Source organism: Symphodus melops, assembly GCF_947650265.1.
Source record: "Symphodus melops genome assembly, chromosome: 13".
NCBI lineage: Eukaryota > Metazoa > Chordata > Actinopteri > Labriformes > Labridae > Symphodus > Symphodus melops.
Window position 1 is genome coordinate 19,865,812 of NC_136703.1, and position 17,400 is coordinate 19,883,211.

Genomic DNA, 17,400 nt, shown 5'->3' on the forward strand with positions numbered 1-17,400 from the left:
ACCTTCAGAAGAACACACATGTCAGTTACAATTTAATACAAACACTTAATGTGTCAGTCAATTTAATAAAAATGCTCACATGATAATTAAAGCATTACGGATAAAAGTTCCAATTTTCTGTTCCAGGTTAATGAATTCAAGTTTTCTGAGATTTCTGCTGTCAACTCATTACATTGGAGGTAAAATTCCTCCTAGAGAAAATACCATGGGTTTACGTAACAAAAACTACCTGCATGAGACGAGACAAATGTACACTTAACAGTTTTGGAGATTAAGTTTTACCAAACATTAAAAGAAACATGGACTTGACCAGCATGCCTTACCTGCAGATAGAGTAAGCTTCCACATTTTGTTGCTGTGTGAATAAATAGAAACAAATAGTGAATATGCAGTTGAAAAAAATATCTCCATATAAACCCATGTAGGTTTAATAATTATAGATGAATGTGTGTTTCTACAAATAAATATGGTCCTATTAACCTAAACCATATAAAACTAAAAAACAACAAATATGAGGGAATCTTTCTACTGGTAGTCACAACTCAAGGAACACAGAACATTTTAAAGTTAGGTTTTACTTTTACTTAGTCCCAACAATTGGTGAAAAAAGACTAATATAATCAAAACCAAGCACCTGCTCAATGGAAAAGTTTAGGGAATGGAAAGGGTATGAGATAACACCTGTTATGAATTGACGCTATACAATTAAAGATTGATTGATTGATTGATAATGCTTGGTAGCCGCCCAAAGTTTTGTTCCAACAAGGTTTGACCTGGAATTCAGAGACGAAGGACTAGTTTGGCTTCTTCTGTTCACTGTAAATTAACTTTACTGCTGGTTGCATCTCTGTGTCGTTAGTGAAACATTTACTTTGATATAAGAAAGAGAAAGAGTTACTTTATTGATCCCCTAAGGGAAATTAGGTGTTTACACTTTGACTCAGGGAGCTGCCCCCAGTAAGCGATCCTGAGCTGGATGGATGGGGTTGGACATACCCTAACTCGTTATTCTTCACATGTTTTCTCATCCCACTGAACATCAGATCAGGAATGATTTGGTACACATTTGGAGAAATTAATGGCCTTTGTCTTACCATACAACATTAATCGTTACCATATAAAAACAAATCTTAATCAAATACAAATTAGAAGAGAAACAGCCTGTGAACTGACAGCTTGTTGTACTCTCTCTGGCTGAAATGTGTCCAGTTAAGCTTGTTAGCAAGTTGGAGAGATGAAGCAGTTTATTCTTGAAACAACTTAGCAAAACAGAATATTTGGTTTTATACATTAAAAGTTAAAGGAATACTCACAAAAATGATGTTGAAAGGAGCATACTATCCTTCTACTTTGACTGACTGATGACTGACAGCATGGGTGTTTTAATATAGACAGATCACAAGGTGTGGCAGGGGGTGGGGATAGTTAATGTAATTTTGCATATTTCACAGTGTTTCCTGTCTAATTGCTAAGATTGATGACAGCTGGTTGAAGTTACTATCTTTCTACTGTGACTGACGGCTTTGATGTATTAATATAGGTAAACCGCTAACAAGGTGTAGCAAAAATAAAATGGACAGGGATAATTAATGCAATTTTGCATAGTCCACAGTGTTCTTGTCTAATTGCTAAGAATGATGGAAGCTGGGTGAAGTCACCTGATATGGCAAGCCCTTTCAACTTTCAGGTATCACTTTTTTAAATGTTAGCTTTAGGCTTTTGTCTCCTAGGGGAGAAATGATCCCTTCCGTCATCAGTATTAATATCTTATAGAAAACAAACCAAGCTTGTTGTATTTTATTTCAGTCTAATTCAAAACAATGGCATTCAAAAGCTCTCTGAGCCTCACAACTCAGTCCATGAACTCTAAAGAACAATATGGGTAACATTTCGTACAAATGAGACAGAAAAAACCATCATTATTTTCATTTTAAATAACTTCAATAAGGACAACAGTCTGTATCCCCATACGTTTACACTCCAATGACATTTCCCCTTAACTGCACTAATTAACAATCAATTAGTTTATCATGCAAATACTGCTTTCTCAATAATCATGAGGAACTTATGTTGATATGAATTTTCCTTATTATGGATTCTGTATGTTTAAAACTAACATTTCCATTTTGTATTGTTATTCTTGACAGAAAGGTAATCCAGGCAACAAATTACAACCCTTTTAGCACATTTTTTTTCTGTATGAGATGACATTTCTGTAACTATATCACCTATTAGAATTTTAAAGGAGATGTTCACATATTTCATGAAATAGGACATCAAACTGCCACATTGCAAAGAAAAAAAAGAGTTCTGCACACTACTATGACTTAGCATCACCAATTTATTAGATAAAATCACAAAGTTTTAGTCCCTCAGAAGGCTGTATGTAATTTTTTTCATTTCAATGTGAGCTTTAAGAATTGTGCGTGAAAAACGAAAATAGCCCAAAGGTTTCAATCAGGATCCACTGTGAGACAAAAAAAATGCTGGATATGGCCTTATGTGTGGGCTGGAAAAACTTAACATCTAAATAGAACAGCTAAACCTTGCTTTAAAATCCATATTTAATTTTACATGTTTCATGGTGCCTGCTGAGTTAGAATTATAATAGTGTGAGGAAACAGGCTGTTTCATGCTATATTATAATATCGTAAGAACGGGTTTCATTAGTATTTTTCTTTGGATTGTCCCTTCTATCATTTCCTAAATTTTCAGTAGTCATGAATAAATTACTGACTCTATTGTATTAAAAAATCTTTTTCTGTACTTTTGGACTGGAGTTTAAAAAAGGTTAGGCCTACATACTGGCAGTGGTAATTAATACTATCAGATATGATGGATCACATTGATTGATGTAATGGAAAAAGTGTGGCTGAACTTTTGCGAATTTCCTAAACCTTGTTGGCATTTGAGGCCATTTAAATACTATATTGTACACAACCTATAGGTAGGAATCTGCGTACTGTACATTTTGCTTATTGATTTTAATGGATTATTTGTCTGTATTCTAGAGCTGCTCTGTTACAAACTGGAGAAAATGATGTAATAAAAAATACAATCTTCACAGATGTTTTTTTAAACATTTTTTTATTATTACTGACGTGATTTATCAAAATTTTGTAGCATGTATTTTGATGTAGATGTACACCATATAAATATGCAATATAAAATGTCTGTGTTGTGTATAATTGGCAAATGGAACCAAAGACTGACTGCATAAATACAACAAATAACACATCCATTAACTAGACAATGAAACAACAATGCAGAACTGATGCAACCGATAAATTGGGAGGCTTGATAAAATAAATAATTGCAGTGAAAAGAGAGAAAATACACACCAAACTATGATACACACAGTATCTACTCATGTGTTGCTGAATAAAATTATATAAATAATATCATGTATATTGATAGACATGAATGGAGGAGCATGAAAACTCTTTGATACAGAAAGTTAAAAAAAATACATGACATTGTAAGTTCGGACAAAAAAAATACGTAACTTTGTTACATTTGTTTGCATGTAAAAAAAAAGAAACAAAATAGATTCAATAATTTCAAAATGTTTTGTTATGGACAGATCCCCAAAGCCTTAAAAACAAGAATGAACAATGTTGAGTATTTTTTTCGATGCAACAAAGACAGAAATATTTTTTTAAATTTCAACCCTTTTGTTTATGTTATTAACTATTCGCCAAAAGTGTTGACTTCATTCATGTGAAACCCTTCAGGGAAAAGTACAGCATGAACAGAAGGTTTTAAAGACTAGAGAACCTGAGCATTGTTGGGGATGAGCTACATTAGAAGCATCACAGTTGAAATACGATTGGGGGTCACTGGGGTCGGGGTAAACCCCAGGCCCTGATGAACATGGGTCTCCAGAGGTTGATGCTGTTGTAGGAGGAGATGTTGTAGTTGTAGTAGGGGCAGCTGTGGTTGTAGTAGGGGCAGCTGTGGTTGTAGTAGGGGCAGCTGTAGTTGTCGTAGGGGCAGCTGTGGTTGTAGTAGGGGCTGCTGTGGTTGTCGTTGGGGCAGCTGTGGTTGTAGTAGGGGCAGCTGTGGTTGTCGTAGGGGCAGCTGTAGTTGTCGTTGGGGCAGCTGTGGTTGTAGTAGGGGCAGCTGTGGTTGTAGTAGGGGCAGCTGTGGTTGTCGTAGGGGCAGCTGTAGTTGTAGTAGGGGCAGCAGTAGTTGTAGTTGGGGCAGCTGTAGTTGTCGTTGGGGCAGCTGTGGTTGTAGTAGGGGCAGCTGTGGTTGTCGTTGGGGCAGCTGTGGTTGTCGTTGGGGCAGCTGTGGTTGTAGTAGGGGCAGCTGTGGTTGTAGTAGGGGCAGCTGTGGTTGTCGTAGGGGCAGCTGTAGTTGTCGTAGGGGCAGCTGTGGTTGTAGTAGGGGCAGCTGTAGTTGTCGTTGGGGCAGCTGTGGTTGTAGTAGGGGCAGCTGTGGTTGTCGTAGGGGCAGCTGTGGTTGTCGTTGGGGCAGCTGTGGTTGAGGTAGGGGCAGCTGTGGTTGTAGTAGGGGCAGCTGTGGTTGTCGTAGGGGCAGCTGTGGTTGTAGTAGGGGCAGCTGTAGTTGTCGTTGGGGCAGCTGTGGTTGTAGTAGGGGCAGCTGTAGTTGTAGTCGGGGCAGCTGTGGTTGTCGTAGGGGCAGCTGTGGTTGTCGTAGGAGCAGCTGTGGTTGTCGTAGGGGCAGCTGTGGTTGTCGTAGGGGCAGCTGTGGTTGTAGTAGGAGCAGCTGTGGTTGTCGTAGGGGCAGCTGTGGTTGTCGTTGGGGCAGCTGTGGTTGTAGTAGGGGCAACTGTGGTTGTCGTAGGGGCAGCTGTGGTTGTCGTAGGGGCAGCTGTGGTTGTAGTAGGAGCAGCTGTGGTTGTCGTAGGGGCAGCTGTGGTTGTCGTTGGGGCAGCTGTGCTTGTAGTAGGAGCAACTGTGGTTGTCGTTGGGGCAGCTGTGGTTGTCGTTGGGGCAGCTGTAGTTGCAGTAGGGGCAGCTGTGGTTGTCGTAGGGGCAGCTGTGGTTGTCGTTGGGGCAGCTGTGGTTGTCGTAGGGGCAGCTGTAGTTGTCGTTGGGGCAGCTGTGGTTGTAGTAGGGGCAGCTGTGGTTGTAGTAGGGGCAGCTGTTGATGTAGTCGGTGCAACTGTAGTAGGGGCTACTGTTGTTGTAGGGGCAGTTGCGGCTGTTGTAGGGGCAGCTGTTGTTGTAGGGGCAGTTGCGGCTGTTGTAGGGGCAGCTGCGGCTGGTGTAGGGGCAGCTGTAGTTGTCGTTGGGGCAGCTGTGGTTGTAGTAGGGGCAGCTGTTGTAGTAGGTGCAGCTGCGGTTGTTGTCGGGGCAGCTGTTGATGTAGTCGGTGCAACTGTAGTAGGGGCTACTGTTGTTGTAGGGGCAGTTGCGGCTGTTGTAGGGGCAGCTGTTGTTGTAGGGGCAGTTGCGGCTGTTGTAGGGGCAGCTGCGGCTGGTGTAGGGGCAGCTGTAGTTGTCGTTGGGGCAGCTGTGGTTGTAGTAGGGGCAGCTGTTGTAGTAGGTGCAGCTGCGGTTGTTGTCGGGGCAGCTGTTGATGTAGTCGGTGCAACTGTAGTAGGGGCTACTGTTGTTGTAGGGGCAGTTGCGGCTGTTGTAGGGGCAGCTGTTGTTGTAGGGGCAGTTGCGGCTGTTGTAGGGGCAGCTGCGGCTGGTGTAGGGGCAGCTGCTGTTGTAGGGGCAGCTGCTGTTGTAGGGGCAGCTGCTGTTGTAGGGGCAGCTGCGGCTGTTGTAGGGGCAGCTGCTGTTGTAGGGGCAGCTGCTGTTGTAGGGGCAGCTGCGGCTGTTGTAGGGGCAGCTGTTGTTGTAGGGGCAGCTGCTGTTGTAGGGGCAGCTGCTGTTGTAGGGGCAGCTGCTGTTGTAGGGGCAGCTGCTGTTGTAGTGGCAGCTGCGGCTGTTGTAGGGGCAGCTGCTGTTGTAGGGGCAGCTGCTGTTGTAGGGGCAGCTGCTGTTGTAGGGGCAGTTGTGGTTGTTGGAGGAGCAGCTGTTGTTGTAGGTGCAGCTGTTGAAATAGGAGCAGCTGTTGTTGGCATAGAAGCGGCTGTGGTTGTAAGGCCAGCTGTTGTCGGGACTTCTGCAGTGGTTGCCGGAGCAGCTGTTGTATTGTGAGCTGTTGTAGGGGCAGCTGTTGTAGGGCTGGCTGTAGTTGTTGTAAGGGAAGCTGTGATGTTGTAGCGGGAGATGTGGTTTTAGTAGAATGAAAGACAATCAGATATTGATCTTAACCCTTGCATGATTATTATAGTTTGATATGCATGACTTCTGAGATTCCTTGATTTCAAAAAGCAGAACTAGATATTTACTTTGTATGAAACAGTATAGAACTATAAAACAGTGGCTTATAGAATTTGCATGAAAAAGGCATTTGAACACATAAATGGCAACACGTCTTTCCCATAAAGAATACATATTTTGATGAGTTGCTTACATTCAACAAGCAGATTATGCAGTTGGCCAACGAATGGGCACTTGCCCTGGTTACAGAACTGTCCACTTAAGTCATCCAGGTCCAGAGACCAAACAAAAGCTCCTCCAAAGTTGTTTGCTTTGAGGTAATTGATCTGAGAGGATGAGAAAGACAACATTTGAAAAGCCTGAATAAAAAAAACAATGTAACCAAAATGTGTGCATTATGTGTTATACACAAATGATTACCTTGGTACTTATGCTGGTTGTGTCGTCAAATCCAACCCACTGATTTTCTGTTGTGGCATATGGAACTTTCTGATCAGAAATAAGATGGGTTTGTTCCCCATCTAGATAAAGGCAAGTCTAAAAAGAAAAGTCAGATTTGGTATTTAGATCTAATTAAAGTCATTATAATTAAAAAGATATATATCTGGATCACCAAATACTGCCAAAACTGTGAGCCAATAATAAGGTCATTAATAGAAATTTGTTATATCTAAATCATGCAGTATTACCTCATAAGCGGCCCAGAATCCTTCTTCACCGGTGTAACAGCCTTCCTCACCAGGACCACTGGCTGGTGCACCAACAGCACTTGAATTCGAGGACAGGGAAAAAGCTCGTGCATAAGCTGCAATCCCCATGTTCAGTTTTTCTTCAGGTGCTCCCTGGTCCCTCCAGTGCTCTAAGGCAGAGGCCTAGGAAGTGAAAACCAATAATCAAAACAAATAGGATACAGGTACATGTTTGAATACAAAGCTGTACAAAAAATAAACTCCTGTGTTTACAGTGTTTGAGTAGATAGCATCTCCAGTGTCTTGGGATCCCTGGAATAAGGGGCTGTGATGTGCTGTGACACTTTCCCAGGGGCCGTGGAAGTCAAACGTCATCACATTGATGAAATCCAGGTGCCTGATAAATTAAGAGGAAATCACCTTTACTAAAACAGAAAAGCAGCTTTTTATTATAGCAGGAATTTCTCAAAAAAATATTTTACATGGCGATTTGTTCCACATCATAGCTGGCATCGATGGATGACCTCTCAGCAGAGACAGATGCTGAGAGGATTAATCTTTCCTGGTTACTGGAAGTTCCTTCATCCACAAAGGCGGTTTTGAGCTCCTATACAACACAGAAGAATGATTATCATTCTCACTTAAATGACTTTTATTGTCATGCATGGCATTTACAGTATGACTTATTTCTGACAATTCCAGTCCTCGAGGAAATATTAAGGCTCTGACCTTGCAAAGCTCTGTGAATCTCTGTTTGTCCTCTTCAGCTGGGTACCTCCAGTCCAGGTTTAGCCCATCAAACTTAAATGGTCTTAGCAGTTTGATAACTGACTTGATGAACATTTCTCTGTTCTCTTGTGATCCCGCCATTGTCCTGAATCTGGTAAGCGTAAAAAAGATGAACAAAAAGAGATCTTTGCATTCACACTGACTCCACCTTTTCAATGAAGGCCTCTGCCCAGAACAAGGCAATCAAAAGGTACAGTATGTTAACGTGTAGACCAATTATTACTGTGTGTCCAATGTAAAAGTGACCACGATTTTCATTATGTAAATAATAACTAATGACAAAATAAGCTGGGGGAAGCTGGGTTGCATTTTATTTTAATAAATTTAGAGCAAAAACAAAACTTCCCAACTCAAAAATATGAATGCAATTGTGCTTCTTATGCAAAATCTGCTGGAACAGTGCAACAAAAGGCAAGGCAAGGTCAGGGGATTACAACAGTTGGTAATTTTGTGTGCTTCTAAAGAAGCCTCAATGACCTTGAAGATAACTTACTTTTCTGTCCTGAACTCATCTCCACCAACAGCCAGCAGGGTTTTCAGAAGTGGATTTCTACAGGAGAATCACAATTAAAGAATGATTTTTTTTTGTTGTTGTTGCAAAAAACCAACAACATCCTTGTATTATAATGTCATCTCCAAAGTATTTATAGACCAAAGGACTGACTTTTGTTTGAGTGCGTTGAAGTCGAGGTACTGCTGAACATCATCTACAGTTGTTGGAACCAGCTCATTTTCACTTATGTCCGAAAAGGCAAAAATCAGATGGGTACACTTGTCTGGATCAATATCTGAAACGCTGAACTTCCCCATAGCTGGTCTGTCTTCAGCCATGCTGTTATAGTAACACATCAGCCTGGAGGTAGAAGCTATAGACATGAAAGAATAATCATGATGATTCTAATTATTTTTTGTACAGATGTTTTAATGTCCTTAATAACATTAATCTTTTTACTCAGGGATATTGTTTTTCTTCTAGACAGATAGTCCTATGTAGTCACTGCAGCTATAAAGATGATTATGATCAATTTGTGTAATGAACGTACCCAAGCTGGCAAGGATCAAACAGAGACCTTCAGAAGAACACACATGTTAGTAAGCGGTTTCATAAAATAAAAATATAAAAACCATACAAACAGGCTTCATAATTCATCATAATTAAAGTCTTACAGATAAAAATTGAAGTTTAATGTTACAGGTTAATGAATTCAAGCTTCTGAGATTTGTGCTGTCATATCAGTACATTGGAGGTAAAATTAATACAAATTCCTCTTAGGGAAAAAACCATGGGTTGACTTAAAAAAAAAAAGTACCTGCATGAGACAATACAAATACACACTTAACACTTTTGGAGATAAAGTTGAACCAAACGTTCAAAGAAACATGTATTTGGCCACCATGCCTTACCTGCAGATAGAGTAAGCTTCCACATTTTGTTTCTGTGTGAATAAATAGAAAAAGAAAATGAACATGTAATAAAATTAAAAATCTTCACAAAAACACAGATTTCATAATGCTGAGTAAACGTGTTTACAGAAATTACATCTGGTTCTATAAACCTAAAGTTTAAAGCTAAAAACATAACAAAAATTACGGCAATCTTACGTCCCAACTTGAGGCACACAGACCATTTTAACTTAGTCACAATAATTGGTGTCAAAAGACAATAATATAATCCAAACCAAGCACCTGCTCAATGGAAACGTTTAGGGAGTGGAAAGGGTATGATGCTCGGTAGCCGCCCAAAGTTTTGTTGCAACAAGGTTTGCCCTGTAATTCAGAGAAGAAGAACTAGTTTGGCAAGCATGTTCAGCAAACTTCTTCTGTTCACTGTAAATTAACTTTCCTGCTGGTTACATCTCTGTCTTGTTAGTGAAACATTTACTTTAATATAAACTTATTCGTTATTCTTTATGTTTTTTTACCCCCCATTAAAAATCAGGTCAGGACTGATTCAGTTCACACTTGGAGAAATGAATTGCCTTTGTCTTACCACACAACTTAAATGCTTAGAATCCTTACAATATTTTAACAAATGTTAATATAAGTTAAATCCAAATTAGAATAGAAACAGCCAGTGAACTGACAGCTTTTTGTACTCTCTCTAGATAAAATGTGTCCAGTTAAGCTTGTTAGCAAGGTGGAGAGATGAAGCAGTTGTTGCAATTATTCTTGAAACAACTTAGAAAAACAGAACATTTTGTTTTATAAATTCAAAGTTAAAGGAATACTCACAGAAATGATGATAAAAGACGCATGTACTATCCTTCTACTGTGACTGACTCATGACTGACGGCTTTGGTGTATTAATATAGGTAGACAGCTAACAAGGTGTGGCAAAAATAAAATGGACAGGGATAATTAATGCAATTTTGCATAGTCCACAGTGTTCTTGTCTAATTGCTAAGAATGATGGAAGCTGGGTGAAGTCACCTGAGATGGCAAGCCCTTTCAACTGTCAGGTATCACTTTTTTAAATGTTAGCTTTTGTCTTCTTGGAGAGAAAAAGATCCCTTCAGACATCAATATCTAATAGAAAAGCAACTAGAATAATAAAGCAGTATGATTCTTCTTTTTTTCTCTCAATGAAACCGTATTAGATTGAATACTACAAGTTCATTTAGATATCTGAGAAGGTTAAACCACTCGCTAAAGAGAATACAATAGTTCTGCTATCATTCTGTGGTCCTTTTTAGTCAAACAAAGGCCTGTTGTGATGAAGTGGTCAGTATCTGCAAATCCTATATATCTGGCCAACTTCCTCTATGTTTGCTGAGACTGTACTTCAGTGTTTTTGTAATGGGCTGTAAAACATTGAATGTTTCTCATTTAAAGTCCAGTTGTTCTGTTTCTCATGTTCAGGTCCTATACAATATAAGACTGTCTTGTACAACACCATCCCAAATAGCAGTTTGTAACCTCGTACGTATTTTAGTACAAGACCTTAAAGTCATACTAGTACCACAATTTCATAAAATGGATATGAAAATGTCAACAAAATGTAAGGGGAACCCCTAAAACGTCACGTCATATTAATAAAACAACAATTATTTAACCTGTGTTATAAGCCAAAATGCCTTTGATTTCTGTTGGTTTTATCCAGCTTCTAAAAGAATTCCAAAAAGCAACAAATATGTATAAAAGAAAACAACGTCATGATTTTATGTAAGGTTTGTCAAACTACATGTGAGACAAAGAAAATTAAACAAAGCACACGTCACAAGGCCATAAAAAGAAGGGCAGAGCAAAACAGCATAATCATGTTCAGGACATTTAATAAACTATAATTAAGAACAAACCATTGACAACAGACTGCTATTAATAGTTAGCTTCGCTGAAATCTTTATGGGTTGCTCATAACACCTCACCTAGTCAAAGGCTCACTGACTGAGGTCATCAGAGAACATAAGGCAGGGCTTAGTGCAGCAAAGAGCAAATGAGAGTGAATTGACCTTCGCTGATATATTCTAATACTTGCTTTATTCTCTTCCGGCCTAAAAACTAAGACCATATGTCAGAACAAGAACTGCAATGCCAGAGATACATGGAAAATGTTTTATGCTCTTAAATCACTGCTCCCAACTCACTGTTCCACCCACTTCCTTCTCCACCCATAGGTGTGTTACCCACTGCATACAAGCAAGCTTATGTCACCTTTCTAATAAAAAAACAAACAAACTCTCAACCCAGCCCAGGTTGAAACCTAAAAACCGATTTCACTTCTGCCCTATGTCAAAAATACTCAAGCGCGCAGTCCTTATCACGTCTCTACTGTACATCCCCATCTCCAGGCCTCCAGGTATTTCTCCAGGCCTGTGCCCCACGTTCTATTGTACAAAAACCCAAATAGCTTTGAGAAATGAAATCTGGCCAGGTTGAAGAGCAACTCTGTTAAGTTAGCTGCCCTGCCACTTGTATTGTTTCCAGGGAACACCGTGAGTTTGAACTTGTTAGGCCCAGGTCATGTGGTTCTTGGTGGGTAGTGTTTGATGACAGGGAGTTATACTATAGCAAAGAGATAAACAGCAAGTTAAGCTTGAGCACTAACAGAGGGGATAGAGAGGGGTGGGTGGGTCAGGCTGTGAAAGGTGTACAGACTCTCTTAATCTCTCCGGTTAATAGATGGTTTCAGAGAGCCCCTACAGGCCTGGAGCATTTCTGTATTTGCAGTTGTTCTCTGAATGTGTGTTTTGACTTGTTTGGTTTATGTGCCTGCAGTATGTTTTATGCCTTTTTGCAATTGTTTGTTTCTTTTCAGTGGGTTTCAGCCATTGCATTTGTTTTGGCAATTTGCTTTTTAATTTACTGTGTTTCTGAATAAACTCAGCATTTTACTAGATCTAAGTTGTTGCATCAGTTGCCAAGTGGTGCTTAAACATTGAATCCAGAACAAGCATAAACTAATGGAAATAACATTTAAAATAAATAATACTCTCTATAACTCAAGCTCCTTTGAAATGTAGGCCTAAATATTTTTCTAACAGTCCAACAATCAAACAGCCCAAAGAAACAATTTCATTCAATGAAATTCCAATATTTCATCTATGAGTCATTAAGACATTAATCCAAGCAGATGCTCAAGAGCTGTTCACATAGATATGTGCTGCTGAACATAGAGAGCATTTGTGCAGCTTGGGCTCGGAGTTTGGGGCAGACTGTCGAGGAGGAAGCGTGGGAACTGCGCAGCTCCGACAGAGTCATACTTTGACTTGAGCGTGTCACCACACTGAAGCTCAATCGGCTCCATTTGGAGATTGGTCGGTGCAATCTTCACGTCCATCGCAAACGGGTTACTGAGTTGTTCAAATCTATATTACTAATCTTCGGGTAAACTGTACGCTGAGTACGCAGAGTTTTTCAGCAAACTGCAATGGGCAACACTGCGGGAGCGATCACCTCTTTCATGATTTGGCAGCACAGAAAATTAGCCTAGTTTTTTTTGCAGCATTTGGCTCTCCAACAAGCATAACTTGGTCCTAAAAGCCTGTACTGCACTGTACATGTCTGTAATGACGTGCCCCCGTCCCTGATTCTGCAGGTTTTGGCGCATCGATGTGGCTCACGATGTCACACAGGAATGCCAGCTCACACTGAAACTTTTTATCCCTGAGCTCTGTTGTGCCTTTACTCTCCATAAACACAGATTTCCTCAAGCAGCAGGTGATTTAAACCTTTGGCTCTTATGGCGCTCATAATATGATCCATTTTCAAGACTTTGCCTCACAAGGCTTCCTGATGGATGATGCAACGGTAAACTGTTAGCTCACCTCCATGATTCTCCTGCATCTTCTCCCAAATCCTGTCCACTCTCCTGACCACACATCGCAGGCGCACTACCCATAGTCAGTCCCACAAGTTTATCCTAAGGCAGCCCCATTTCATCAACACATTTGGATACCTCCTCAAACATTTCTTTGCCAGTGGTTGTGCCATGCATGGATTTTAATCCTAAAAGTTCCTCTGTAACACAAAGTTTTGAGTCCACTCAACATATGAAAATGGACAACTGGGCAGTATCTGATGTGTCGCTGCTCTCGTCTACATCAAGTGAATATGCCACAAAATCTTTTCCTTTTTCCATCAGCTGTTCTTGTAGATTGGTGGCAAGCTCACATGCACGCTCAGCCACAGTGTTTTTGCTTAGACTCACATTTAAAAATGATTGCTTTTTGTAAAACTAGCCTTTACAACAGCCTCACTTTGGGATTTTGCTTTGGTGAACATAGTTTGCCGTGAAGCCAGACTTCTTTTCATCTCCTCCACCTTTTGGAGCTTTTGCTTTTCGTCCAGATCCTTATACTTGTCCAGGTGTTTTGTTTCATAATCTCGTTGTATGTTATATTCTTATGCTATAGACACATATGCTCCACAGAAGACAAACAGGTTTGTCTTTTACAATGGTGAACATTTAATCTTCCTCCCACCTTTCTCGAAAGATCCTGTTTTCTCATTTTTGTTCGGCCATTTTTTGTAAGTGGTGGAATACATTTGAGTGAGGTGACTCATAGCTTTGCTAATGTCTTGTAACACAGAGGAGGGGGTATGCGGTCTCGAGACTGACACACCAGGGCCAACGCGTTAGCAAAGAATTCAGGGATTCGTAGTCTTAGCGTTATACTGCGTTATACTGGCAGCGGGCCAGCTCTAATTAGATGTAGGCATTAGTTTAACGTGTATCTGTTACAGTCTGTCCGAGTGTTTTGGAAGGGAAAAGTGTACGAAGTGCACAGTCTATCTGCACGGTACCTCAAGGGGTAAGTGCTTTCTCCCTTCACCATACACACCTCCTAGCTTGGTGCAATAATCTGCCCAAATTGCTTCTCATCCCACTGCTATGATGAAGATACCCAGCTCTTCCTATCATGCACGCCAGACAGATGAAGTTACAGTTTATTCAAGTTTTTCATCATGCCTTGCTTTTATCTCTAAATGGATGAATAAATGCCACCTTCAACTCAGCCTCTCATAGACTGAGCTCTTTGCCATCTCAATCAGTCCCTTTATGAGATCGCTGATTAATAACCTGCGTGGTAAAACCAAAATCATGCCCACAAAGTCCGAACAGAAGCTGTTATGATTGATGACCAGCTAACATTTAAGTTTCAAGTGGCCTTCATGGCCTGGTCATGTCAATTTTCCCTTTACAAAATTAGGAAGATCAGACCTTACCTGTCAGAGCATGCTACACAGCTCTTGTTGCAGATTTTTGTCATATCATCCACTGACTATTGCAACTCCTTCCTGGCAGGTCTTTCTGCTTGTACGCTCAAACCCCTGAAGATGGTCCAAATGGCAGCAGCGCAACTGGTTTTAACCCACCCAAAACAGTCACTCCATTGTTGATCTCCCTTTCTGCTCTTATCAAATTTAAAACACTGCTGCTCACCTTCAAAACAATGAAAAAGATGGCTCCTTCCACACTCCCTCCAGCCCACTACCCTCTGCCAATGATAGGATATTAATTGATCGTTTAATAATTAATAATTATAACTATTTGGAATATTTATTATTCAAAGCCAACTATATCATAATGGGGATGTAACAATTCAAGTAGAAAATATTTAAATTAATTTCAAATATATGGAGAACAAACCACATTAAGGGCCTGATTTACTAAAGGTTTGCGTGTATTAAAACGTGTGCAAACTTGATACCACCAGCAAAAAATGTGCTATCTGATTTATTAACAGCGTGCAGTGAGGATTGCGTCTTTCATATGAGCAAAATAACACGCATTGTCCAAATAGTATGTTTGGCATAATGAACATGCAAAACGAGGCGCAAAATACTGGGAGGCGAATATGCAAAGAATTTAAGTTAGTACACGCGATGTGATTTACCAAGCCAGGCAAAAATTGCGGTGGTTGTGACGGTGTCTGAATTAACCACCTTTGAAAAGAACGTGCTAATCCAAGAGCCCCAGTGTTATGCACTGCAGGCTGCAGTTAGGAGGAGACATGGGCACAATAAAAGACGTGTTGACATGTTTAAATGACAGAAAAAGAACTTTTATGCATTTATTTTGTATCTTGCTTCAATAAAGAAACGCCATGATTAAACTATAAGTGAACATTCACAGCGTCTGCATTCTAAAGAATTTCAACATTGATACTAATGTCATCCTATTTCCCTCTTCTCGCCAACATTACATTTTAAACTGGGCATTTCATTTTCTCGGGTTACGCGTCTCTGGTGCGCTCCGGAGCGCTTTTCCAGAGCGCGCTCGTCTCTTCACTCTACAGCCCCCTCCCCTGCTGCTGCGCTGTGGGACGCTTGAACGAGGGGCTCAGCATGCTTGTACCCCCAACTTCAGTACCTGTTGCCAGACACAGCGCTGACCAGCTTCTGGTGAGCAACGGTGGCACGAGTGGCACACACACTGCGCACCAGTGCCACAGAGGACCGTGTTTAATACCGAGGTTATATTCAGATTTATCTGCTGTTACTTGAAAATACTGTACGTTCATTTGCCTCTAGCTAATACCTATTTTGCGCTTGCAGTCGTCCAGCTTTCCGTCCAAACTCTCTGTGACGTAAACCAGTAGAACACGCAAATGCCTGACAGAAATACTACCGCCTCCACAAGGTTTGACACCTGACGTCATTCACGCAAATGTTCTTAGTTAATCACCCGTAAAACGCCCACAAGCCAAACGTGCAAACTTTTGCAATGAGCACGCAATTTAGTACTCTTTAATTGAAATTTTAGTAAATCCCTAAGTGTTATTGTTTGTGAAAGTGAAAACAAAAACATAAAAAAAAAAATCATGAATGTGTGCATTCCTCTTTGACATATTTTATTCCTTGATTTTAATAAAAACAAAAAACAAGTCAGGAGGAATAGTTAGGGCCATATTAGTAATTCATACAATCATAAGATGGGTTACATTGAGTGATGTAATAGATAAAGTGTTTTGATCCTTTGCAAATATCCTTCAGCTTGTTGCTAGTTTTGGACATTTAAATACTAGATAGTTGTAAATGACCTACAGGTGGGAATCTGTGTATTGGCAATTTCACTTATTGATTCTGACGTTGATTCTTTTTTAGTATTTAAGAAGTCCTCTATTTAGAGCTGCACTGTTACGAACTGGAGAAAACTATGTAACAAACAACAAACCAAAACAAATAGAACATGTATCAATCTTGTTGTGTTATTTTGATTTATTTTTTGTTATTTACATGATTCATCAACATTCTGTAACATGAATTTGATTTAGATTTACACTGTTTATACATGCAATATACAATTTATGCGTGTTGCATATTTGCAAATGAAACCAATAATTTGATGTATATAAAAAACAACACACCTATTAACTAAAATATGAATTGCAGTGAAAAAAGAGAAAATACACAACTGGTTGAGATACATGAAATATCTATTAATGTGTTTCTGTTTTGTTATGGACAGATCCCCAAAGCCTTAAAAACAATGCAAGAATGAACAATGTTGAGTATTTTTTTCGATGCAACAAAGACAGAAATATTTTTTTAAATTTCAACCCTTTTGTTTATGTTATTAACTATTCGCCCAAACGTGTTGACTTCATTCATGTGAAACCCTTCAGGGAAAAGTACAGCATGAACAGGAGGTTTTAAAGACTAGAGAACCTGAGCATTGTTGGTGATGAGCCGTACCAGCAGCGTCACAGTTGAAATAAGATTTGGAGTCACTGGGGTCGGGGTAATGCCCAATCCCTGCTGAACATGGGTCTCCAGAGGCTGTTGTTGTAGGGGCAGCTGTTGTAGTAGGGGCAGCTGTGGTTGTAGTAGGGGCAGCTGTGGTTGTTGTAGGGGCAGCTGTTGTAGTAGGGGCAGCTGTGGTTGTAGTAGGGGCAGCTGTGGTTGTTGTAGGGGCAGCTGTTGTAGTAGGGGCAGCTGTGGTTGTAGTAGGGGCAGCTGTGGTTGTCGTAGGGGCAGCTGTGGTTGTAGTAGGGGCAGCTGTGGTTGTAGTAGGGGCAGCTGTGGTTGTCGTAGGGGCAGCTGTGGTTGTAGTAGGGGCAGCTGTGGTTGGAGTAGGGGCAGCTGTGGTTGTCGTAGGGGCAGCTGTGGTTGTAGTAGGGGCAGCTGTGGTTGTCGTAGGGGCAGCTGTGGTTGTCGTAGGGGCATCTGTGGTTGTTGGCCAGTCACATTTTTGGAACTTGGGTTTGAAGACCAGATTGTCTCGGCAATGTTGG

The 17,400-nt window shown here is 40.6% G+C and overlaps 1 protein-coding gene across 1 annotated transcript; it reads right to left on the reverse strand.

The window, feature by feature from the left end:
• Positions 1-211: 211 nt before the first annotated feature.
• Positions 212-14,995, reverse strand: LOC306834250 (chitinase-3-like protein 1; the record flags this gene model as incomplete). The annotated part of the gene is made up of 14 exons (XM_079360085.1): positions 13,645-14,995; positions 9,410-9,490; positions 9,128-9,159; positions 8,767-8,793; positions 8,388-8,589; positions 8,217-8,273; positions 7,664-7,814; positions 7,417-7,541; positions 7,208-7,331; positions 6,935-7,117; positions 6,666-6,782; positions 6,439-6,571; positions 5,867-6,171; positions 212-229 (listed from the first exon to the last, which is right to left on the reverse strand). The coding sequence occupies exons 3-14, from the start codon at positions 9,150-9,152 to the stop codon at positions 212-214; spliced, it is 1,467 nt and encodes a 488-aa protein (XP_079216211.1). The 5' UTR covers positions 9,153-9,159; positions 9,410-9,490; positions 13,645-14,995.
• Between the last annotated feature and the right edge of the window lie 2,405 nt (positions 14,996-17,400).